Genomic DNA, 26,691 nt, shown 5'->3' with positions numbered 1-26,691 from the left:
TTTCTCTGCAGGTGGCTCGTCAGCTCCAGCCCTCCGTGGTGTGGATTGAAGATACTGAAAAAACCTTCTACAAAAGAGTTCCCAGTGAGGAAAAGATGGTGAGGACTTCCTCATGCCTTATTTTGGCCTTTTCTTTCCTCCTAAGGAGGCCCTTTTCAGGGCCTTCCTCTACTTTTCAAGAAGGTCTTGCATTTTCCAGGGAGGAAGGAAAACTGGGGCTCTCTGTAGTGGTCTCTGTCTGCCCTGTCTGCATTTGAAAAGGTTCTGTGGTCTGACTTTATGAAACATAGTTTAGAAGGAAAGGGAAGAAAGTGTGGAAGAAAGGGGAGAGGGATTTTTCATCCAAATATATAATTCAGAAGTGAGAAACAGCTTAGAGAAGTCTGCTCAGTTAAAGCAAAGGGCACACACAGGAGTTATTATTAGGATTCCCTATTGTTCCTCATAATAAATAGCAAAAGGCCCAAAATTTATGAACAAAGACGCTCAACAGAACTTTTAAGTGCACAGCGTTCGGGGTCTCCAGGGAGTCCTGTTTCAATTGCTTCCTTCCTTCTTTTCTCTCCTTTCAATGGTCTCCCCGCCCCACCACTTCCCCCCACAGATCAACAGCAAATTTCCCACAAGTTAAAAAAAAAATGTGTAGATACATGTGATTGTTATTCCACATCAATTTGCACCAAAGCAAATAGTGGTTAACTATGAATTTCTGATTAAATTCATAAGGATTTTAATCACTTTTGATCCTTATGTATTATACATCACTCTTCGCAGGTAGAGATGATTTGGATAAAGAATGGAAGCTCAATCTTTTCTTCCCCAAATGAGCCTTGATTGCCCTGTCATTTCGGAAAGTCTTAAGAGAACTCGTTTATTATTTAATCTGGGAGTAGAGTAGTTAGCTCCCTCTGCTGGCGACGTTGCCACATTGAAGAAAAACTTGAGAAGGTCCGCAAGCAGGTGTGGAAAATGGATGGCAGGAATGACCGGGCTCTCCACCAGGTCCCACGTCTAAGAGCAATGCAGGGCAGTGTTTCCTCCCGGGTGTCACACACCTGGAGTTGTCAGAAACTTGGCTCATTCGTGTGCAGGGACTATACTCTCTCCCACCAGACTCCCACATGGGAAGTGGAAGACACTGGCCTGGAGCTCAGACCACTCACAGCATTCACACAGCTGGCTGTGTGTCCTTGAACAAGGAACTTAACCTCTCTGGGCCTCCACTTCCTTTACTATTAAATGAAAGCATTTCAGCCCGGATGGCCTCCAGGTTCCTGAAGCCCCTGCATTCTCCACAGGGCCCTGGGCTTGCCATCAATGCCTAGTCGTGGAGAGGCAGAGGAGCACTAGGGAAGGAGCACTGAGAGGGGCCCTTTGAGAGAGAGCTGGAGGCAGGGAATGAAATGTGGGCCCCGTAGACACCCTCGCATAAAGGGAGTGGACGTGAGGGACAGTGGGCCCACCGAGGAGGGAGCTGGAAGCCGTGAAAAAGCACTAGCCCTTCTGCTGCTGACACAGAACCTCTCAGCACTGTCCCTGATTCCTGCAAACCCTGCCCATGGCTGGCTTTTTCCCTGCAGGAAACGAGGGCCATCGGAGACATGGTCTTCGTTATGGACAAACTGGATGTTTTCTCTGTTTGCTTCCCATTAGAGGAGTCAGTCATCTGCTGGGGAGGTCAACTGCCCTGAGGACCAGGAGTCACACTGGGATAAGTCCCAGGGACTGCAAGCCACAGTGCACCCCCGGCTCCCTGAGCATCCAAAAGGCCAGCCAGGGGGCCTAGCCATCCCAGACACCGAGCTGCAAGAGGCACAAATACCACTGCACCCCAGCCCCAGTATTTCCACCCCCAGCCCCAATGCCGCAGCAGGAGGAGAGGGGCGGGAGAGGAAACCGTCGCGTGAGCATGCCCAGCTCTGCGCAGAACTCCAGCTCCACCCGGCCCGAGCCACGCAGTGATGGCGTTGCAGGGCCTGCCCCTCAGGGAGCAGGGCTGCAGAGTTCCTGCTGCCTTCCTGCGTCTCAGGGCCATGACTAGGCCAGTCCTGCTGTTCTTCCCAGCCTCCCAGCCTCTGTGTCTCACTCAAGATCCTCAGCCACCAGGGCCCCAGGTAGCCATAAGCACTGGACACCCACATTCTGAAGGTGACCAAAAGCCAAGGGCAGCAGGGGCACCCACGGGTGAGAAGAGCCTGAGAGGCATCGTCACCGGCTCCTCATTGCATCACTCGGCCACCTAGGGAGCCCAGGGTCCTTCCTCCGACTGGCTCCGGCCTCTGTCCCAAAGGCTGCCCTGATCCCAAGGGCACAGAGGAGAACGTCCAGGAGGCTGATGCTCCACCAGTGACAGCCGCCATACAGGCATCAGGGCCAGCCCCGCCCTGGGCAGTGCCTGCTGGATTGAGGGACTCCAGGAAAACCCCTGAAAATCCACAGTGACTGAACACACCCCAGCGCCTCTGCCCATGAGGTGAGGACTCCTCCCGCGGTAAGATGCAGGAAGCTCACGGGGGATGGAACACAGCGAAGGTCAGGGAGGCCTCCCGAGCATGGAAACCAAACCTCCTGGGTGCAGGGACACAAGACCTGGACACCTAGGACCGCTTCGGGCAGGAAAAGGAGGACCCCGGTGGCGGTGAGGGACATTGATTGAACACCTCCTCTCTCCCAAGCACAATACACATGTCAGGGAAACTCCCAGCAACCCCGAGAGGAAGGCATTGTTTGCTCCGTGACACAAAAGAGGACAAAGGCCCCCAGAACGCGCACAGCTGCTCGGGGTCATGCTGGGATTTGGAAACAAGGTTGTCGGAATGCAGAGGCCAGGGCCTTCTCCCCGCCCCACACAGCACAGGCTGGAAGACGTCGAGGGCAAACCGCCAGCTTCGCCTTCTGCCCGTGGGGTCAGCCGTCCTGACGTACCTAAGCCACACCACCTCCCTGCAGCCCTCCCAGCTCGGGGCCACTCAACATCATCCGGAAAGCTGCCTTCAGGGCCCTCTTATGTTAGAACCAAACGGGCCCAACTCCGGAATTCTCTGTCCTCCTGTTCCCCTCACGCTGTTCTCAGCCACCTTTGAGAGAAGCCCTCTAGAATTTCTGGAAAGTTCAAACTCCAAGTACCCCCACCAACCCGTCGCATTTGCAGACACACCCCTGCCCCCGGCAGACACCTGGACCAGGCTGCTCCCCCTTCTCCTCCTCCTGGAGGGAGAGCAGTGTCTGCTCTGGAGTCTGCGCCCAGAGTGCCTCAGTCAGTTGTCTGTCTGAGGCGGAGGCGGTAAAGAATGAGGCGCAGTCTGCTCCTGCATTTTCTGCCCAATCCCCTTTGTTACTTCATCTAGCGAGCGCCTCCCTGACATCACAGAAGTGCCTCCACCAAGGAATTGCTCACTTCCTTGGGGCTGGCTGCGACTGTTGTTTCGTGGAGCTGCCTGCAGAAGAGCAAATTGAAATTGCTGCGTGGATGCTAGCCACTAATTTGAAATTGCCCCAAGTAATACAGTTGTGAGGGGCTGGCAGGCCCTGAGGTCGGGCGGCAGTTTTGGAGGCTGCCAGGTGATGGTGGGTGGTTTGCTGGCGTGATGGATGAGTGCACAGGTCTCGTACGTAATGGACAGCTCAGAACTGGAACAGAGAGCAGGGGAGCTACCAATGGAATGAGCACACCCCTTATTTCTGTCCCCTGGTCATGGGACTGCACCTCACCGTCAGCAAGGATGCCACTCTGGACATTGCCCAGGATCAACGTTTGTTATTCAAATAGGCTGATTCATTTCAAATGTCCCTGCCATTTCAGGACACAAAGGTAGCAGTATCATCTCCTGCCTCAGAAAGGGCAGGAATCACACTGCCGTCACCATGGCAACTGGGTTGCTGAGGATGGGCTCAGACCATGCAGCAGGTATGTCTCTACCCCCATGGAGTCTCAGTCTCCAGCCTCGCCAGGACCCTCAGATCAGTCCTACTTCCGCTGTTCTTTGGGCAGCTCACATGTGCAGCCCGCATGCCCTACCACCTGCTTTGTTCTTTAAAGGCCAGTCTCTTCTCACTACTCTCCTCACCCATCAACCCACCGCCATCAGCCTGCTGCCCTCACCACTGGGTAGAAATTGTTCGCACAAAGTTATTAGGGCCAGGTACAATGGCTCACACTTGTAATCCCAGCACTTTGGCAGCCTGAGGCGGGCAGATCACTTGAGGTCAGAAGTTTGAGACTAGCCTAGCCAACATGGCGAAACCTTGTCTCTACTAAAAATGCAAAAATTAGCCAGGCGTGGTGATGCATGCCTGTAATCCCCACTACTCAGGAGGCACAAATCCCTTGAACCTGGGAGGTGGCGATTGCAATGAGCTGAGACTGTGCCACTGCACTGCAGCCTGGATGACACAGTGAGACTGTCTCAAAAATAAAAGAAGTTGTTCTCACAAAGTTCTTTGACATGAGAAGTGCAAGACTTTTCTGAAAACTACAAAAACATTGTTGAAAAACTTAAATGAAACCTAAATAAATGGAAAGACATTTTGTATTCATTGGTTGAAAGACCTAATCTTGTTAAGATGGTAATAATTCCCAAGTTGGCCTGCATGTTCAATGCAATTCCCATGAAATCTCAGCTGGCTTATTTGCAGAAATTGGTAACTGATACTAAAATTCATCCAGAAATTCAAGAGATCCAGCCAAAACATTCTTCAAAAGAAAAAGTTGGGGACTCACATCTCCCAATTTTATTTCCCAACTTACCTCGAAGCTGCAGCAATCAAGACAGTGTGGTACTGGCCTAAGAGGAGACAGATCAGTGGATCAGAATCAAGATTCCAGTAATAGAGCCTCACATGACAGTTCGTTTTGACAAAGGTGCCAAGACAATTCAATGCAGAAAGAATAATATTGTCAACAAATGATGCTTGGACTACTGGCTTGCTACCTGCAAAAGAAAGAGTTGGACCCCTACCTCATGCCATATACAAAAATCAACCCATAATATATCATAGACCTAAAAACAGGGGCTAAAACCAACACACTCTTAAAAGAAGATATAGGCATAAATTTTGTGATCTTAGATTAGGCAGCAGTTCCTTAGATATGACATCAAAAGCACAAGCCAGAAAAGCAAAATTGCACTTCATCAAAATCAAAAACTTTTTTGCTGCAAAGGACACCATCAAGAAAGTGAAAAGACAACCCACAGAATGGGAGAAAATGTTTGCAAGCCATGTACTACTGAGGGACTTACATCTATTAATAGAACCTACAAAGAACCCTTACAACTCAATAATAAAAAGCAAATAACCCAACTTTTAAAGAGGGCTGAAGATCTGAATACACATTTTTTCCAAAGAAGGCACACAAATGACCAACAAGCACATGAAAAAATGCAGGAACATCATTAGCCAGCAGCCAAATGGGAGCAAAAATGGCCTCGACTGTGCTTGGGAAGTCTCTGCAGAGGCTCTCACCATCGCCCCTGGTGTGCTCCTCGTTCCCAGGCTCTTTCTCTGCTGTCTACACTGGGGGTGAGCTTCATTTGCAGCCAGGCTGTTGCCCATGGCAACATGGCCAGATCTGACTCCCACAGGCTGGAAGTCATCCTCCCTGGGGTGCCGAACGGCCATCCCGTCCTCGCTCATTCCTCTCCCTCATTAGTGCTGAGATTATACTAAAATAAGTCAGCTTCAAACTATTTCCCAACTGTTTCAGAGAGATAAGTTTCACAACCTTATGTAACCAGGTATTTTTCAGACATGAGATGCAGGAGCTGGGCTCTTCATTGTTCCAGCAGTCAGCAAAGGAAGTCTTGTGTCCAGCTTCCAAACAACTCAGGAAAATGGGAGCACCACAGCTCATTATAGGCCCCAGTGAGCTTCCTTCCATTTGGAAATCAGCCACCACTTCCCATTCCTAGGGTCAAGGTGCTTCCTTCCTTCCCACCTTCTAAATCCGGACACCAGAAGCTGAAGAAAGGAAACACTGACAATTCAAATCCAGCGGGTCATACTGAGAAGCACATTCCAAGACCCATCCCAGGACAAACCTTCAGAAATCGTGTTCGTCAGAGCTTTGCAATCACTTTAATAAACAATACCGCAACGTGTTCTAAGTAAATGTGCTTTCATTTTTTTCATTTTTTTTTCTATATGTGGGCCAAATTTTTTTTCTCTCTCTCCCAGAATGAACCTAAACGCCTGAAAAAACACCTTCCCAAAATCCTGAAACTCCTGAAACCAGAAGACCGGATTCTGATTGTGGGGACCACACAGCGTCCCTTTGATGCCGAACTCCAATCTTTCTGCAAAGTTTACCAGAAAATTATTTTGGTGCCCAGACCAGACTATGCTTCCAGATACGGCAAGTACCCCAGCCCCTTCCCGTGTGCATAGCAGCTGAGGCTGAGCTGGCTGCCATGTGCCTGCCAGGGGGGCGGCTCTTGGACCCAGTGTGTACCAGATGAGTAGAGCGGAGCCCGCACCCGGTGGGGCCTGCACACCTGCATCCAACACAGAGCACGTGCTGCAGATGTAAACCGCGGGGTCACGTTCTGTTCTTAGCATATTTCTCTCTACCCAAGACAAAAGGAAACTGGACGAGGATTATGATTTCTGGCCCTGACAGTGACAAAAGCCCTGTGGGTGCTGATTTTTCTTGGGACAGGTAGATGAGGATCACTCACCTTGCACCCATGGTGATGGTGTCTTCCTCATAGAGCGTAGTTTTATTTTCACCAGCTTAGGTTTTTTTTTCTTTCTTCCAATCTCAAAGTCCAGTCCCATGATGACTTACTTAAAATGAACATTGAAATACAAGAGCTTACTTTTCAATTCTTTCTTCTTAAATAGACAGATTCAAAGTCTACTTCTTTTGAAACATGTTTTTTAATGGGAGTGACACAAAAAAGCGTCCCTGGGAGGCAAAGCAGTGGGAAGACCCTGGGGTTGGGGCTCTCAGGCCACCTGGCTCAGAATCCCAGCTCTGCCACTGCATGGCTGGGTGACCCTGACAAGTCGGTCACCTTCTGAGCCTCCATGTTCTCATCTGTGAAGTAGGAGGACGGTTCACACCACCAGGCTGCTGTGACACTCATGAGGTGTTAGCAGAGCACTGGCCCTAAGTAGCCCCCAGAGAGAAAGGGGTTGGTGGCAGTGGTGGTGGAGGTGGAGGAAGAGAAGAGGTTGGTCTGGGCTGGGCGGGAGGGGGAAGGACAGGTGGCGAATGGCAAGGGAAGCTGAGGAGAGGGCTGGTGGCCATTCTGTTATCTGCTGCTGTGTGAAAACCTCCCCGAAGGCTCAAACAGCACATCATTCCACCGTGTGCTTCTAAGGGCTGCCTGGGCAGAGCTGGGGCATTCCCCTTAATGCGCCTCATGATGTGTGAGCCAGACTGGACGGTGTGACACAGCCTCACAAGCCACACAGAGTGACTATCACCAACCCTCTGCTGGTTAAGAGGAAGGTACAGGGCCAGCCCAGATTCGAGGGCGGCCAAAGACACACCAGTGTGAATGCAGGGGGTGGCTCGTGGCGGGGCTGCCGTAACCCTGCACTGGCGGGAATGGTGAGGGCTTGGAGGTGAGATGGCGATGGCGCTGCCAGTGTTAGAGATGGCGGAGGAGGTTGGCGGGGTGAGGGGTGACGGCATGTGCTAATGGAGGTGGAGGTGCTTGCTGGCAGTAGGGGTGGAGGCAGTGTGGGGTGACGCTGAGGAGGTGGGCTGTGTTGGTGGTGGTGTGGGTGGCTCTGGGGAGGGTGGTGGGAATGGTGGCACTGGTCACATGTGACATTGGAGATGACAGTCAGTGGCAGGAACAGCAGAGGTGCTGGTGGCAGCGGTGGTGGCCATGGTGGCAGTGGTGGTGGCCGTGGTGGCAGCAGTGGTGGCCGTGGTGGCAGCGGTGGTGGCCGTGGTGGCAGCGGGGGTGGCCATGGTGGCAGTGGTGGTGGTGGTCAGCATGGATGGTAGTGATACAGTGATTACATCAGACCTGGTTTCTGTTCTTCCTTCTCCAATCACATGGGCAGTGACAAAGCAGAGGACGTGTATGGTCCTCTCTGACTGTTCGTAAGTTGCTGCTCAATTTCTTTTTCTAAAAGAACAACCCTGTCCTCCCCACATGCTGTAAACGGCTAGCTTACTGGCCACTCTGCTTGCATCATGTGCCTATTTCTGTCTCAATAATTGGCGATCCTGGCTTTATAAATCAATGTTATACATAAAATACAGGAAGACTTCAGGCCCAGCTATTTCTGCATCCATCTCCTTCCTTCTTCATCTTTTAGGGCCTCAAAATGCCCCCCATGAGCCCTTTGCACCCAGCTAGCATCAAAAGAAGCAAGGGAAGACAGGATGGAGCAGTCACAGGAGATCTTACGGACTAGACCCAGTAGGGGCCAGCGTTTCCTCCAGCCAGGGCACATTGGCCAGAATGGGAAACATGAATGAAGGGCAGAGCTGCCCAGCCGAGAAAGGAGACAGCATGAGAGTGGCGGGCACTGCAGTCTGGCCGCAGCCCACACAGCCGATGCCGGGGTTCCACGCCCCTGGCCTTAGCAGGGCCACCCCCTCTCCTCTCAGGTGCTCTTTTTTCTTCCTTTTTTGTATTGTATCTATATTTTGAGCTATGTTGTTGGAATAAGGTAGGGTATTATTAATTCGAAGGGGCTGGAGCATTCTTCTGGATTCTGAACTGAATCGTTTCTATTGTTTGACAAAACTCTAGGCCCTTTAAACATGAAGCTATTGATGTATGGCTGGCAATTTTGTTCTTTTGATAAAACACCACGCATCCCATAGGATTCAGATTACATTGCAGATTCCTACCTGGCTCTCCTTACAGCATCGTGATGGGAGAGGAATCGTGATGGGAGAGGAGTGTCCCTCCACCTGCGGCCATGTGATGAAGCCACACCAGACACTTCTCTGGGGCCCCAGGTTCTGTCCGTCGAAGCACATGCTCCTCAATACTTCCGTCTTGAGGAGGGATGTGTTCAGGCTGCCATTCTGGCTGACGTCATCGACCCCCATCCAGCATTTCCTCCAGTGACCTTGAAGTTTTCAAAGCCACAGTGGCTGGGGCATCTGTCTTAGAGAGAGACTGTTCTGGTCTCTGCAGTGATCAAAAGTGTTCTCTTCCAGTCCATGAAGCAAGGGCCACCAATCCAGCATGTGCACGGTGCCTTGGCCATCTCTCCACCCGCAATGGAGCGCTAAGGTGTGCAGCAGCCCTGGCGGCCCCACTCCTCAAATTCCTCAGGCTGCGTGGGGACCAACAGTGCTGAGAAGTGAGGGGTGAATCTGTGGGTCTGCAGCCTCAGGTTCACCAAACATCATTCAATCTCTCCTTCTTTGCCCCCAAACAAAGCTGTCTCTGCACAGAAAATCCACCCCCCAGGCTGATGGATGCCCTGTCTGGTCCCCAGAAATCCCTTTGGGCTTCCTCTCCTCCACAGTCCCAGTGCTCTCCTCCTCTTGCCTCTCTCCCTGGGCTCCATTTCACTAATAACCCAATTCATCATAGGCCCACCCCGACCCAGTGTCTGCTCAGATGGTTCCAGGGTCTGTCTTCCGACTTTTCTGCAATTCCAGGTTTCCAAGGGTCAAAAGCTCACCCACATCACTTTATTCCCCTCTCAGACTTTTGTAAAACCCCAAATAAAGATGAATTTTCTGAGACTGAGCACCAGCCAAGACAGAATCAATCCACTGGGAATGTCGACAGCAGATGAAGGGGAGCCAAAGGCCAGATTCTCTTTCATCTGAAGAACAGAAAGAGAACATAGATTGGTCTGAAGATGTGAGGAGCCTTTTGCATCCAAGAGAAGAAAGTAAGATTCAGCACTTGGCCTGAAGAGCTCCTCCACTGCCTTCAGCACTCTGGGGTCCCTAGCCTTGGTCCTCACCAACACAGGCATCGCCACACCCCAAGCCTGTGGTGCATCAGTGCTCCCCACTGCACTCCCGGACCAGAGGCCCCACAGCCTCTAGGCCCCCATGCTCACTGCCAGCTCCTCGCTCCACCCAGCCCACCATGCTGTGCCTCCCTCCATACCTGACACCCACCGTGGGCCTCAGAGCAGCTACTTAAGGGTCAAGAACCCAGGAGTGGGTGGTTGCATAAAAGCAATAGAAGCGCTTCTTGGAAAGACCAACAGCTCGAGTTCACCAGCTGCAGGAATGAAGCCAAGCCTGGCTCTGCATCCCCTTCTCTGGGTCTTCAGACAAGCGGGCAGGTGGGCAGGTGCCACCACAGCTGGGACTGCCTCACAGAGCTCTCTTGCTGCAACTGTGATAAAAATGGTGATCTATGGAGCGTAACCAATGACTGATGTATTTAGAGGAATCTTGACGGAAACTGTCCACGACTATCAAGTATCCTACACTTGAAATGGTCAGTAGCAGGTTTACATGTCCCTCTGGCCCTTGTTGGTCTCACTGTAGGTCTCCAAAGCCTTGATGCCTGATCGTCCACAGCTCGGAGACACTGGCCGGCCCCACAGGACAGCTCACCCGTTCCCAGTACAGCAACTGTACTCCATTACTAATGAGTCTTTAGCCATCAAGCGATTACTCCTGCAAGAACGCTGGATGGTTTGGGCAGGAAACTTCGAAGATCGTGACCGTTGTGGCTGCACAGAGAAGCCAGGGAGAGAGTTAGTTATTTGTTGCCAGGGAGCACATGGCCCTCACCTCTTCCCACTGATGGTTCCCTTTTGCTGCACGGGTAGGAATTTTGCTCATGCATGCCCAGAACAGCCTGCACGCCTGCACGCCTGCAGCCCAGCCTGGGATGTCAACTTCAGCTTTTGGGGCCTTACCTGTAACTCTCCCAGAAATCACGTTCCCGTCTCAGCTTCCAGAGTCGCCACTCAGACCCGCTGGTACTTTGTTTAGATGTTATAAATTCAGACAGAAGGCACACCGGATCTCAAGTGGTGATGTGGTCTAGTTGCTGTTGGTCATTTTTACCATGGGTTATGTTTTCTGTCTCTAACTCTGCAACAGTTATGTTTAGGTAAGGATAATCTTCACCTGCTGCCATCTGTCACTAGACAAACAGGCTTTGAACCAATCCATAGCCCATTTTGTGTTGTCTTTTGTAATTGATGTTTTAATGAGGGTTAGGAAACTTCGGTGCAAGATGGAATGGAAAACAATCATTGTTATCGTAATAACAACAGTGACATAGCTACAGAAAGTAAAGTCCCCACCAAATACCAGGCTGCCGCACTTCCAAGTGCTTATAAACACCGCTGGGCTTGTTTCTCACAGCAGCGCTGAGAAGTCAATGCTTCTACGCCTGTTTCACAGGTAAGACGAGTCAGGGGCTCAAGCTCAAAGAAATCCACCAAGGAAGGAGCAGAGTAGATTAGGGATTCGATGACACTTTAGGCCAATTTGGGGTCCCTGTGGCTCTCATTGGTTTCACTGCAGGTCTCCAAACCCTGGATGCGTAAGCATCCACAGCTCAGAGAAATTGGCAGGCCCCAAGGTAGAGTTCGCCCTTTCTGAGCAGCTCAGCTCACCCACACGGCCAAGGACCCCCCCACTGCCCCTTTCCAAGTGAACTGCTAGCATAGCTCCTGGTCCAAAAGCCAGATTCTCCAGCATGGTTCATAGTTACATTATAGGCCATTTTATTCCTTTACAGTGAGTACATTTTTTCGATTTTATCAGCCATTTTGGATCAACATGCTTGTATGATGTAGTCATTTAACAGACCCAGAACTAACCCCTTACCAGGCCTGACAATGCTCAGATCAGGTAGTCATGATCATTTTTTAAACACAGTTTCAAATACTCCTCAAGTAAGGTCAAAACCATTTAGAGACATTTGACCAGATTCTCCCCATGCTGAGACTGACAGATGCTCCCGTGAACGCCCTTCACCTTCTCCGCCGTCTGGATAGAATTAAATAAGTTACAGCACGTCTCATTTACTTCCCTTGTGCTCCCTTTACAGAACAGAGGTAGTTCTCCAAATGCAGAATGATTTTAAGTACTATGCAGGAGTTCATTCCATCTCTAAAGCTAAGCAGCAAGAATTATTTCATAATTCATTTTCACAACATCCCTGTGTTCAGAATGAAATCTCTCATTTACTCCATGTCTCACAAACCAGAGAACAGCCAGGCACTCATCTGAAGGACTCTAGTCAGCCAGTGCATGTTTGCAGTCACTGAGGGGGAAAGAATAAAGAGTCAAATTGCTTTATTCAATACAATGTGTAATCCAGAGTCTTACACTGAAAGGGAACTGACCCTGGCAGTAGCTGATGAAAACTGGAATCTGCATTCTGATTCCAGATGTAAAAGCAATGTAAGAAATTAACCTTATAACTAAAGGAATGTTAAACTACTTATCCAAATTACTTGGGAAATACAATATTCTGATGAGAAGAGGTGCCATTATACACCCTATGTACATTTCCAATGTTGAAAGATTGTCAACGTCCTTACAGGTACCACATTAAGATGATGCTGACAGTGGTTTTATTTTTTTCCTTGTCAATTTGCAGGGGACTTGTGGATCTGTAGACCTCAGGGTCATTGATATGTATGGCTTATGGTTGAAAATTCGCTAGAGGAAAGCATTTAGTTATTTGGCTTCGGTTCATTTGAGTTACAAATAAGTTAGATGAGACGTCTGTGTATTCCTTTCTTGATGAGATACAACTTTCATCTGAGGGGGAGACTGGCACTGCTTTCTCAGTGGTAACCCTTGTTCTCTGTGTCTTTTCTGCCATCCTGGATACAACAGTTCTGTGGAAACAAATCATTGAATGCAATGGAGGAGTCCTCACCAGTGCCTTGAATGTCAGCTGCCTGGCAAAAGTCACTGACGGCTTCACTCAAGGACATATAGTCCAAGCAGTGAAAGCCGTGCTCACAGATCAGAGAGTCCGGCGGCAAACTTACAAACCACTCACCACAGTCGAGTTTATTATGGCCATAACCAGCATGAACCCGGTGTACAAAGAGGAAGAAGAGAGCTTTAAGGTAAATGGAACACCTGACGGCCAAATCTTAGCAGCAAACACTCCTCACACTGCCTTCTCCCTCTGGAGTTTCATGGGTTTCATGAATTGGAACTCAGCCATATACAATGAAATTTGGAAACCTGAAATTTTGGATGACAAAATCTCTGGGGTTTTAGCAGTAAAGCGTGTGTCTTCCAAATTTTAGGAAAATCATGATGTGGCCTTATATCTATTGCAGAACTGAGTAGCAGCTTCAAAAACACTGGATTCACATAGACACATATACCTATTTTGGTTTACACTTCATATTTGGTATTATGGAATAAGTTTTGCATTGAGAAATCATTCCCTAAATAGTATAGTTCAAGGCAATGCTGTTTTGGGCCCATAATTGTCATGGAGCACTTTGTTTTTCAGTTTTCAGTTCATTTGTAATAGGAAGCCACAAGATGACTCATCATAAGTTAGTTTTCCAATGTTTGAATACGTTCCGACCTATTCACAGAACTTTTTGGATCTGACGGAAACTTTTGAGAATTATCTTTTCCAACTCCCTCCCTTATAGGAGGAGTGTGGAGTCCAGAAAGCACGCCTCAAACTACCTGCTCTCCTTTAAGCCAGAATAAATACAGTGGTGTTGTCTTTCTGAAGGAAGTTTCCTTGGCCAACTCCAAAGGCAAGAGAAGATATGCATGCAATTGAAGGCCACTGCAATAATGGCTGTGCAGCCACCAGAAGGAGCATTGAAATTCTCATCCAAGCCTATCTCTGGGAGCCTGCTTAACATCAGGAAAATTTCCCTCTGAAACATATCACTTTTTCATCAAATCTAAAACTATGATTCCTTCCTGGTTTGCCCCTGATTCTTCAGGGAAGCGTTAGAAAGGTAAAAAATAGTCATAATAATGATTCCAGCAATAATGGTCTAGCAAAGGAGTTAGCAACCTTCCTCCATAAAGGTGCAGATAGTAAATATTTTAGGCTTTGAGAGCCATGCAGTCTCTATCACAACTATTCAACTGTGTATCATAGTACAAAAGCACCCACACACAATACAGAAATGAATGCCTTTGGCTGGGTTCCAATAAAACTTTATTTGCAAGCACAGACAACAGGCCAAATTTGGCCCATTGGCCATATTTTGCTGACCCCTGCTCTAGCAAAACTGAAAAAAACAAATTAACTCTAGCTGAGTGTTTACCAAGCATTCGAATTATTAATAATATTCTTGTTAACTGTTTAAACCTGTTCATCATGACTGCTGATATTATTCTCTTCAAAGGATGCATCATATTCTTTTCTGAAATTCCCCATTTTTCCCATTTCTAAAATATCAATTTTCCTCCTTATTTTGAGGAGTTAGATAATAGGTTGTGGAAGCCTATCCTTTCTCATAGCTGAGCCTTTATCCCAAAGTGATCTCTAGAAGTTTTTCTATCTATAGGTACTTGAGGTCTGATCATCCTATCCAAGAAAATGAATGACTACCCTTTTGTGACCTGGGATGAGAACACATAAGCTTCACATATCCATTCTTGGCGTATTTGTTTGCTCTGTTCATTTTCCAAGGAAACTGCGTCATTTTCCCAACATTACCCTTTCCACCCAATCCTTTTGGGATTCCATCACAGCACCAGTGCCTGGCCCCAAGCCAATGTTTAACAAATTCATTTAGGGACACATTCATTAAACACCTGGATAGATGGAATTACACCCTCACACTCTCCTGAATAATGTGGTACCATTGCTATGGTTCCTTCTAATGAGACAAACCCTGAAAAATTTTACCTCATTGTGCTTCAGACAACGTTATCTCAGATGAAGACCTTGCAGACTCCGTACATATTCTCCCCTGCTCCACAGACATATGGAGAAAATATGTTGGATAATGATGGTAATAAGTCGAATAATGTTAGCTAATACTTACTGATTGCTTATTATGTGCCAGCCACTGTACTGACTCATTTAGACCTCAGAACCCCCTGTTTTGCACATGAGGACACTGAGATACAGAGAGGCGTGGTGGGCCAGATAATGACCCCCCAGGGACGTGTACATCCTCATCCCTGGAACCTGAAGATAATGTGAGGTTACAAGGCAGAGGGGTATTAAGGCTGCCGATGGACTAAGCTTGCTAGACAACGGACCTGAAGATAGATTATCCTGGATTATCCTGGTGAGTCCAGTGTAATCATGAAAAGGAGAAGAGGGAGTTGGAAGAGAGAACCAGAGACAGCAGTCTGAGAAGGACATGTTGGCACTCCAGGTAGCGCAGCCTTGCGACCCAAAGGTGGAGCAGGGGCCGCAGGCCAGAAAAGCAGATGATCTCTGAGAGCTGCAAAAGGCAAGGGAAAGATTCCCAGCTGGAGCCTCCAGGAAGAGACACAGCGCTGCAGACACCTACCTTGATTGTCTCCCAGTGAGGCCCATTTCAGGCTTCTGACCTACAGCCCTGTGAAATCATAAATCTGTGATTGTAAGCCACCATGTTTCTGGGAATTTGCCACAGTAGCAGTAAAATAAACAAAACAAGAGGCAAGCAACAACCATAACATAACAGAGCTGAAATTTACACCTTCCTCCAAAGCCAACTTAACTACGTTCTCTACTGGGTCTCAATAAATTAGGAGTTCATCACCTTAAGTACATGGCCACCAAACCTTACGTTAAAAACAGAGCCAAGGCTAAAAGAAGGAAGAGGGAATCCCCCGGTGCCAGGAACAGAGAGGTACATCTCAAAGACAGGAACAGGCATATAAGCTAATGCCTGGGTGGCCTAGGGGTATATAAGAACCAAACAAACAGGCAAGGCTAGGCCCGGGAGAGACAGGATGCTGGAACTTCACAAGGTTGGGACAATATGTAGGTTGCCATGGGGAAGCATCATGGAACTTGTGATCTTCTCAGGGATCTAGGTGGGGAGTAAAAGTGGCCCATAAAAATCAAAATCCAAGCCTACACCATGCACGTCAAGTTTCCAAATTTGGACTCCCTCCATGGTCCCAGATTCTCAAGTTAAAACATTAATATATTTCAAAAAATGACACGGTATCATTAAAACCCCTAAAGTCACATCAAAAGTAAAATTAAAAACAACTCTGTATGGAAATTTAGCCAAGTCAGGGTACATAGGACTTCTACAGGGAATACTGCCCTTGCTAAAGATGAGTTTGTAATAAAAAAAAATTATGAGCCACGAGCAAAAATCTACCCCAAGGAGAGTCAGCAAATGCAAATAACAGAATAGCACTACCGAGAACTTGAGATAAAAGAACATTCTGAAAGAGACTACAAAATGAGTATGTTTAAATTAAAGACCAGAAACATTAGGGAGGAAAAACAGGCAAATTTGAAAAAGAACCAAATAGAACTTTTGAGAGTGAAAAAAATATATCGTCATTAAAATTAAAACCTAAGTGAATAAATCATCTGTGGATTCAACAAAACTAAAGAGAAAACAAAAGAAAAAGGGAGCAAAGAAAATTGCCTAGAATGCAGCATAGAGAAAAATAGAGGATAGAAAACAGAGAGTGTAGGAGTTCACTGAGTGCAGTGGCTCATGCCTGGAATCCCAGCACTTTTGGCAGGCAGACTTCTTGAGGTCAGGAGTTCGAGACCAGCCTGGCCAACATGGCAAAACCCAGTCTCTACTAAAAATACAAAAATTAGCCAGGCATGTTGGTGCACACATGTAGTCCCAGCTAGTTGGCAGGCTGAGGCAGAAGAATCCTTGAAACCGGGAGACAGAAGTTGCAGCGAGCCAGGATTGTGCCACTGCACTGCAGCTTCAGTGACAGAAAAAGACTCTGTCTCAAAAACAAAAAGAAAGGGCTGTGAAAGATAAAATGATAAAACCTGCTTCTTTTATGACTGGATCTTTGATATCCCTAATATCACCAGGAAGCATTAAGGGATGCATCAATCAAAACATCCTTATAAGACCTAGTTCTGTATTTAAGTTCAGAGGCTCTGAACTGCTAAGGAGGAAAGAATAAGGAGAGATACAGAGAACAAAGCAAAACTTCCCCCTCAAAATGAATCTGGGGCAGGCACGGTGGCTCACAGCTGTAATCCCAGCACTTTGGGAGGCCAAGGCACACGGATCACTTGAGGTCAGGAGTTCAAGACCAGCCTGGTCAACATGGCAAAACCCTGTCTCTACTAAAAATACAAAAATTAGCCAGGTATGGTGGTGTGCATGCCTGTAGTCCCAGCTACTCAGGAGGCTGAGGCAGGAGGTGGAGGTGTAGTGAGCCAAGATCACACCACTGCCCTCTAGCTTGGGTGACAGAGCCAGACTCAATCTCAAACACACACACACACACACACACACACACACAATGAATCTGAAAATCAAAATTCCAAAACATTTTAGGAAATGTTGTGCTAAATACAATCTGTAAATTAATATAATTAAGATGTTCAAATAATAAATGAGAGCATGACTTCCATTAGAAATGTACAGAACATTTTGAGAAAAAAGAAATAAGAAGAGATAATTATGAAAAAAATCTTACAAAAAGAAAACTTAGAGAGTCAGAAGCTGAGGTCTGAATTGCAAAGAAAAAGAAAGAAAGCTTAGAAATTAAAAATATAGTAATCAGTATAAAATGGCAAAGAAAATGAAAGAGCTATGAACTCTAAACATGGTCAAACAGCAATCTGTGGACTGGAAGACTGTCCTGGGGAGTACCCCCCATAGTTGGTACAGAAAAACAAGAAGGTAAAATTCATAAAAGTATAAAGCTCCATCAAAGATGAGTTGAAGAGGCTGACCTTCATTAATCGAAGTTCTAGAAGAAAAGAATACTATAAGTATCAGAAGACCAATAATTTAAAGACATTATTACTGAGAATTTTCCTGAATTAAAGATAGATTAAAAATAAACTCCAAGCGAAATAATTTATTAACTAATAAACTCCTAGTAACCAGCAGAACAAATAAAATAAATCTATACCTAGATATATTGTTGGAAACTTAAGAACAAGATTAAAAGCCAGTCTTAAAAGGTACCAGATTACCTACAAAGAAACAATTGGGAAATCAGATATCTCCTCAACAACCATAGATACCAGAAGACAGAAAAATAGTATCTGCAAAGTACTAAGGAAAAACAACTCTCTGTCTAATATTTACATCCAGCTAAACTAGCATACAAGAGACAGGAGAAAATAGACATTTTAAGATATATGAAGCCGGGCACCACGGCTCACACCTGTAATCTCTGCACTTTGGGAGGCCGAGGTGGGTAGCTCACTTGAAGTCAGGAGTTCAAGACCAGCCTGGCCAACATGGTGAAACCCTATCTCTACTAAAAATACAAAAATAGCCGGGTGTAGTGGCAGGCACCTGTATTCTCAGCTACTCAGGAGGCTGAGGCAGGGGAATTTCCTGAATCCAGGAGGCAGAGGTTACAGTGAGCTGAGATCACGCCACTGCACTCCAGACTAGGTGACAGAGAAAGACTCAGTCTCAAAAAAAAAAAGCATACAAAGACTGAGATAGTTCCAACTTACAGCACTTCAGAGAGCAATTTAGCAATATCAAGTAAAATTGAAGATGTTCATACCCTACAACCCTAGCAGTTCTGTTTCTACATATGTAACCTAAAGAATTTCTCTCACATAGATACAAGGAGATGTGTAAAAATTGTGAACTTCAGCGTTTTCATAATAACCAAAAATTCAGATGTCATATATCTATTAACAAGATAATTGATAAATAACATGTAATGTAATCTTACAATGAAATATGACTATTATAAAGTTTGTAAACCCAAATGTTTCTTGGGTTTCAAATAAAATGCAAAGGTTGAGAAAAATCCCATCATGGGGCCAGTTACAATTACTAAGTTCTTGGTTGGTATTTGGGCTCCATTATTTCCACCGTGTTTTCAACAGCACCTTCCCCAACATAGTGGAATGACCACCTGTTCTTCATTGAACATGGCCCCATGTGACCCATGAGCACCCTTCACACTACCAAGGAAACCCAACCCCAGGACACAGTAGGATGCCCGGAAAAAACAGGTGACTTTGTTGGGAAGGATTGCTGGTTAGATTTAGCCTGTGATTCTCTGAAATTTTTAACTCCCTGAGTTAACAAATCATGCAGAAATACAGGTTGAAGTTTCAAATCATGCAGAAGTAATCTGGAAAACCCACTGAGCAAGGGTTTGTATTAAGCTTACCTTAAAGGCCCAAAGTACAGTGGCTCCTTGCCCCTTCCTGCTTAGCAGGCTTTTCTTTATTTTTAAGAGTATTGCCATGAATTCATGTCATTCTGACCTTTTCCTAAACTTCTACTGTATTTCAGAACTGGTATGCCAAAACCCCTCTGGGTGAAAAACGAGCCTTGGCGATAACAGGAGGTAGCACAGAAAAGGCAAAGAACAGCGGGAAAAAGAAAGAAAAGAAAGAGAAAAAAGAAAAAAAGAAAAAGTAATGCCTTTCTGAAGAACCATGCTTGAGCCTCTCCCTGGGATAGAGAGGATTCACCATTAAGTGTGCAGCGGTGAGCTGATGCCTCAAACCCGCTAACCACTGTACGTGCTGTTACACCTTTCCCAGGCTGGACACCTAGCTGGGTGTCCATCACAACTTTCCACAGCTTTAATCTACAGAAAGTTTGTATGTAACCGAAATTCACTCTTGACACCCTCCACAATCTTTCCAAGTTGGACTCTTCATTTCATCAGTACTAGTTGTCAAATTTAAAATGTGGCTGAAATATGAAGAATATTCTAGTTTGACAACTAGTAAGCAATGAGTATATCATCTGCCCACTAGCTTTTTATTAATCCATGTACACTGTGTAGTATCTTGCATCTATTTTAATAAATTAATTCTTTGCTCTAGTAATAGATTTTGTATAATGAAATAAAGCTGTTGTCCTTGAACTGACTTGGTAATTTGGTTGCTGGAGATAAAACAGGATCTTACACATGAACTATTTCAACATCCTAATTTTGAAGCTGAGCTAGCTAGAGTCCAGGTCTCACTGCTACTACCTGGGCCTGGACGTCATCACCCCAGCCTAGTCCTGGTTGGAAGGACTGAACTGTTGTCAGGCCAATGACTGGACGAGAACCACGGCATAAAAATGGAGTAAATGCAGAGAAGAGAAAGCCTACATGAAGAAATAAAACAGGGTAAATAAGAAAAATACTAAAGAGTAGGGAAAACTCAAAAGAGAAATTTAAATTGTGTAAGGATATGAAAGGTTATTGGTGGAAGATAGCTAGTAACCCATTTCCAAATTGTGGTAAGAACACAGTCAGAGGAAGTAGACTTTAACTGAGATGGGATGGATTTAACTTGAATTTTAAGAATGCCCTGTCTGACAGTCTGGCGGTAGACCACAGAAATTCATAAAATCTCCCCCTGCATAGACCAGGTCAGGGATCCAAGTACTACCAGGATTCCCAGTGGCTTGGATCATCGATGGCCAAGAAGGTTTGTAGTCTCCAGATGTCTTCTGGCCACCAGCACATCCTCCAGCCTGTGTCTGTACACAGCAGACAGACATAAATCAGGACAGAGACAGTCACAGGCCAATGTGCCCTGGACAGTTCCACACTCCCCACAAAGTCATCCGTCTTCTGAGTGTTCTCTCAAGCAAACTGCCACCTTCAGGTTGCCCTCCACGGACTTGCCTTCTCATTACCAGAGGCTTCCCAACTTCCAGACCCCCCCTTCCCCACTTCAGACTGTGTCTAGCCAAAGCCCAGGCTGCCTTGAGAAATGGCAGGCTCCCCCGCCCTAACATCCCAGAGCAGCCTGACATTCATGTCTCCAAGATGGTTCTGTCAAGATTTCACATGTCATGGCCCAAGAAGAGAACGTCAGAGCTTTGGGATTTGATGTCCATTGCAAAGTAATGAGATCTGCACTGCAAAGAAGTAAAAAGTATGAGGGTCAAAATAAACTTTTTTAAAATTTCATTTAACTTGGTCTTAGTGTCACAAGAAGCACACTTTTTTAGAAATCATAGAAACCTGTGTAGGTAACATTTAATAAACATAATTAAGTGATGGAAACTTGATATATATGCTTTACAGTACCATCCAGTAGAACTTTCTGCAATGATAGAAAGTTCTAGATCTGTGATCTCCCAGTAGGAGTAGTCCATAGTCATACCAAGCTACTAGGCTACTAAGCGCTCGAAATGTGGCTGGTGCAACTGAAGAGCTGAATTTTTAGGTTTATTCAATGTTCAATTCAATTTAAATAGCCACATGTGGCTGGTGTGACTAATGTATTGGGCAGTACAACTTTAGAGTAACCTAAGTTTAAAAACTGGTGAAGATCGGTAAATATCCTATCTACATGCTCACTCCCTTTTTCCCAGCACAATAACACGAAGACGTGATTTCCTAGGTCTCACTCAGCCTTTTCCCAAAGGATGGCTTCCTGCCCTGCCCAATGCTGGGTTTGTGCTCTGCTTCCACATTGTAAGAATTAAGGAAAGGAAAGAAACATAAAAAGCAGCTCAACCGTCAAAGACAGGTTTATTTTGGAGAATAAATCTGAGAGGGGCTTCTGGCTGAGTTAGGTCAGAGGCATTCTTTCTTAGACTAAGAGTATTTAAGGGTTTAGGGAAAGAGAGCTTATCACAGCTTTGGAATGTTTCTGTGTCTTTTTGTCTTGCTGGGGTAGGGGGGCAGAGTTGTGTGTCTGTTCCATATATCTTCCTGTAGCTGCAATAGAGACCTTTAGTAGACACAGGATTTCACCATGTTGGCCAGGATGGTCTCAATCTCCTGACCTTGTGATCCACCCGCCTCGGCTTTCCAAAGTGCCGGGATTACAGGTGTGAGCCATCACGCCCGGCCTAACTTCCCTATATTAGTGCACCTAAGAGGAAAGGAATGTGCTTGTTAGGGCGCATTGTTTTACTGGGGCCCATTGTATGAGTGTGAAGTTTGGTGGTTATCCAAGAGACTTTCCCCCACCCTCTGGGCCTGAACTGTCTTATCTGTTTTTTACTGTCTGCTCTTTCTGGCTGCTTGTTGTTAGCAGAGAAGTGATTTTCTTGGAACGCATGAGGTGAGAAAGGGAGTTGGAACTGAAAGTGACGGTGTTTATCCAAGATGATGGTGCTCCTGCTCTGTCACACATGGGGCCTTGAGCTTTGTCTGAAATCTTGGCTGGTGTCAGCCAGCCCTGCCTGTCAGCCAAAGATGCCCACAGTTTGCATTGCCCGTGGATCAGAGGACCCTTTGTCTGTCACTGCAAAGTCCCCCAGAGCCAACCTGCCATAGCTCAGCACATGCTGGTATTTAATATTTAATCACAGCCTGCTGCTTTGTGTGTGAGTGGGTGTGGAGAGAGGGTATAGATGTGCTTAGATACAGTCACACACATATTCTGTGTGTTTTATACAAATGGTAACATGCCATATATAACTTTCTACCTTCTTGCTCTTTTTGCTTAATTCTGTAACTTGAATATTGTTCAATATCAGCACATACAGAGGGGCCTCGTGTTGTATTCTCTCCATACCACGGCACTTTATAGACATACCGTCATTTATTTAATCAGTCCACTGTGACAGATATTTAGATTATTTTCACCCTTTTGCTATTCCGTCTTCACTGTAATAAGTGCCCTTACATAGTCTTCATGGGTGTGTACCAAAAAAAGCTACATAGGATTAATTCCTAGAAGGGAAATCACTGGGCCGAGTTACCTGTGAGTCTTTCACTTGGGTAACTATTGACAGACTGTCTTCTAAAGAGGCACTGGTCACACCAACTCGGTAAGAGAGGGCATGGTACCTTGTCATCCACAGAGCAGGTCAGCAAAATTTGTGAACCTGTCTGCCATCCACACCAAAAACCCAAAGTCCTCCTGGAAGGTTACAACTCCCACTTTAACTGATGCAGAAATGAAGCATGACAGCCCTGTGGGAGGAGATGGGAGGAAGGCAGAGTGGGGTGGATGGGTGGAGGGGCTGGTAGAAGGAGCGGGAGACTCCTCAGAGCTCTGCTAGGGCCTCAGCTGTCCTGGGCTATTATGTGACAATTAGCTCCTCTTGAGCACATTCTGAAGTGGAGGGGACAATAATTAATGCCATTAACCCTCATTAAGGGAGCATTCTGTGGATGGAGTATGATTAAAGTGGAATTTGAGCTCTCAGGTGGCTCTACATTTAGGAATAAGTAGGTCCTGGTGCAAAACCATTGCCGATGTCAGGGCGTGGCTGAATAGATGCTCCTGAGACCAAGACTCTCAGGGCTTCACCAAACACCTGCGTTCAGAGATGGCCAATTGAAGACCCCCTGATGCTAAAGAATCCGTTTCAGACCCTTTTTAAACACATATCCACATTTAACACAAAGGCCGTAATTGTGGTAGGTGGTCACGGTGCTGTTTCACAGGACTGACACGACTTTTAGCCACTAATGATACCATGGGACCCAAGCCACTGACATAAGCGGCTTCTCCTGTCCTTGAAAGTCTTAAGACTTTAACTGAAGAGAGGCACTGATAATGCAAACAGAAACCAAGGAGACAGGAAAAGACAGTGGCTGCAAACCAAGCTGGCTGCCACCCAAATAACAGGATGTGGGAGACCAAAAGGACCTTGGCCCAAAATATGTGTCTGAAAGCATCTGAAACTTCCACCACGAGCACCATCCATTCGCTAATGCAGGGTCCCCTCACAAGTCTGCTCCATTTGAACGCACAGCCGCAGCACTGCACTAGTTTTTTGGCTCACACTCCAATTCTTTCACTGTGCTGTGCACAGTGCTAGGGGCTGAGGATGCAGGAGTGAGCTGCCTTGCAGACTAAGGGGGAAGGACACATTGATAAAATGGCCATTCAAATAAATGTGCAAGGCCAGATAGATCCATGCGATGAGGATGAAGAGCAGGAAACCCTTGCTAGGCTGAGGGATCGGGCTGAGCAGTGCCTGGCTTCATCCCTGCAAGAACCCGTTTTTGAGGGAGAGTCTGAGTCTATGATGAAGTGGCAGGTCTCTGACTCTTTAGCTCTTCTTAACAGCTGCACCTAGTGCCTACATAATCACCCAAGATGGTGTATTCAAGGTTCCTGGCACAGAGGGTGCAATCAGTAAGTGTTTATTGCTTTATAGATATTCAGTGAGTTTCCCACGTTGAGCTTTCGGGACATGGCTGGAAACCAACTCAGGAGTGCAAGGAAGGTTCTGGGCTCTCCACTGCATACTGGTTTTGTTGTCAGATGGCTGTCACAGTTCTCAAGGCCACTAAGCCAGTTCCTCAACATGGCAAACAAACACAGTACCTTTTTTTGGTCAAGAGATTAAGCATTCTAGAAATATAGTCCCTTCAGTCACCTCTAGTGGTTTAGAGCAAGGTTCTGACTGACCCAGAGTCAGGCTTCATCCCAACTGCCGCCTGAGCAGAGCTTGTCTAAGTCCCAGCTCAGCACACAGCATTCTCCCTGGGTGTGACTTTCATCTTTGCCTCCCTGGGCTGTCATGAAGAGTAAACTGAGTCACGTACCTGGCATGATACACGAGGGCACATTCTCAGTGAACACCACCCGCTGTTCAATGACTGCTGAGTGCCCAAAGCAGACCCGCCCAGCAGAATAGGTGCCATGGGGACAGTCTCTACCTTCCTGGAATGAAAGTGCAGAAGGAGGAGGGGTGTGGCAGAAGGGTGCTGTGAGAAGCCCCTGGGACCCCAAAAAAGCTGGGGCCCTTCTCCAGGTCCTCCCATCACCCTTCTTCTCATTTCTCTCTGCTCTGTGTCTCCTGCTGGGGCCACTTTGGGGTGCACGTCTGTCCACCACCTGTTGCATATCCCTGGCTCCCCCTCGGGAGCCCTTGGCCAGCCTGGTCCCCACCCCTCCTCAGGCTTCTCTTCCCACCTGTCTGGAAAGGAAGATGAGCTGGGTGCTGTCAAGAGGGCTGTGGCTTTCCAGAAAGCTCGCTGAGCTGGGCTGAGTCTAATTTCACAAACATGCTGAGTGACCTTAGGTCAATCTGGCCACACACATACACACACGTACAGCATATACACATGCATGTACACAGGGCATTCCTGTGTACCCACACTATGCACATGTACACACATGATCTGTACACACTACACACATAAGCACATGCACACATACAAATGCAAACTACATACACACACCACATGTTGTACATACATACACGTGTACATATACACACAAACAACACCCATGGACCACTCCCTACACACACACTCATACACATATATACATATACAGGAATAGAAACACACAAACACAGATACACATGCATCTATACATCCCATGTGTGCAAACACATCAGCACACCCACGTGCACATGTTCACACACATGCACACACACGTAGGTATGCATGCAGTCCCACAGCCGCCATTATTTCCTCAGTGGGCTCATGGCAGATGCTGCTGGTCCACACACCCCTGGGCCTCAGGCCTCTTCCTGGGGCTGCAGCAGGGACAGGAGCAGCAGAACAGGGAGGCCCAGCAGGTGCTGGGGTGTGTTTACTGTTTACACCGAGTGCACCGGGAAAGCAGCTTCCTGCTCCCCGTGAGAGTTGGAGGAGCCCCCAGCTGCAGCAGGAAAGGCTGACGCAGACACTGCAGCTCCCAGCTGCACCACGGGCCCAAGGAGAGCGGGAGGGGCCCCTGCTGCGCCCCAGGAGAGCAGCATGGACCAACAACAGGCCAGAAGCGTCGCGCCACTGTACAGGCTAATGAACTTTCCAGGACACAGCGCGGCTTCCCCGCACCGCACGGTGAGACCGTGTCTGCCCAGGAAGAGCAGGATGTAGACTGAAGGAGGGATGAACTGGGACCCTCCCAGGGGACCCCAGAAACCCATGTTTGTGTCTTCATTAATAAAAGACCTAGAGTGATCCCCCTAAAGACGCTTCTAGCTCTGATTTCCTCTTGTTCTTCAGACAGAGGCATTCCACATGCCAGGGGCCATGAGTTTGGAGGGGACACATACTTAAACCATGGCACTCACTGTGACTGAAAATGCCATTGCAGACTCCTTATTTTGAACTAAATCTTTCTAGTCGTCTTAAGAAAAATGTAAATATCCATGCGAGGGGTGTAAACACATACGCTTTTGTTGAATTATGACACAAGCACAGAAAAGGGCTCAACACTCAAAATGCAAAGAGAAGATGCCCCCAGCTCCTGAGAAGCTCTTCTCCTAGTCACTGCCCAGGCCGCTATTGTCTTGATTTCCAGCATCCTGGGTTACTTTTACCTGGGTTTAACTTTATGCACATGGAAGTAAAGAGTGTGTCTTCGTTTCCATCTGGCCTCTTCTAACCATCGTTCCACTGGTGAGACTCCCCTGCAGCCTTGCACACAGCCGCAGTTTGTCCACTTCCATCACTGCATGGTGTCTCCTTGTAGATGCCACACTTAGGCTTCTTATTTTACTGTCAAGGAGCTCCTCTGACTCTCATGAGAAGGAAGATGTTCGTTGTCTATTTTTTCATTGGGTTGCCCATCAAGGATAGACTGGATAAAGAAAATGTGGCACATATACACCATGGAATACTACACATTCATAAAAAGGATGAGTTCATGTCTTTGCAGGGACATGGATGAAGCTGGAAACCATCATTCTCAGCAAACTAACACAGGAACAGAAAACCAAACACTGCATGTTCTCACTCACAAGTGGCAGTTGAACAATGAGAACACATGGACACAGGGAGGGGAACATCACACACTGGGGCCTGTCGGGGGG

The 26,691-nt window shown here is 46.9% G+C and overlaps 1 protein-coding gene across 1 annotated transcript in view; it reads left to right on the top strand.

Moving 5' to 3' along the window:
* IQCA1 (IQ motif containing with AAA domain 1) overlaps positions 1-19,467 on the top strand; it is a 181,221-nt gene extending 161,754 nt beyond the window's left edge. The window contains exons 16-19 of the mRNA XM_017537737.2: positions 12-98; positions 6,175-6,352; positions 12,755-12,993; positions 19,291-19,467. Coding sequence (XP_017393226.1) covers positions 12-98; positions 6,175-6,352; positions 12,755-12,993; positions 19,291-19,419 — 633 coding nt within the window. The 3' untranslated portion in view covers positions 19,420-19,467. The remainder of the gene's footprint in view (positions 1-11; positions 99-6,174; positions 6,353-12,754; positions 12,994-19,290) is intronic.
* The last annotated feature ends 7,224 nt before the right edge of the window (positions 19,468-26,691 follow it).

The sequence above is a fragment of the Cebus imitator genome, unplaced genomic scaffold (assembly GCF_001604975.1).
Source record: "Cebus imitator isolate Cc_AM_T3 unplaced genomic scaffold, Cebus_imitator-1.0 Scaffold106, whole genome shotgun sequence".
Lineage (NCBI taxonomy): Eukaryota > Metazoa > Chordata > Mammalia > Primates > Cebidae > Cebus > Cebus imitator.
This window is presented reverse-complemented; position numbering and strand designations above follow the sequence as displayed.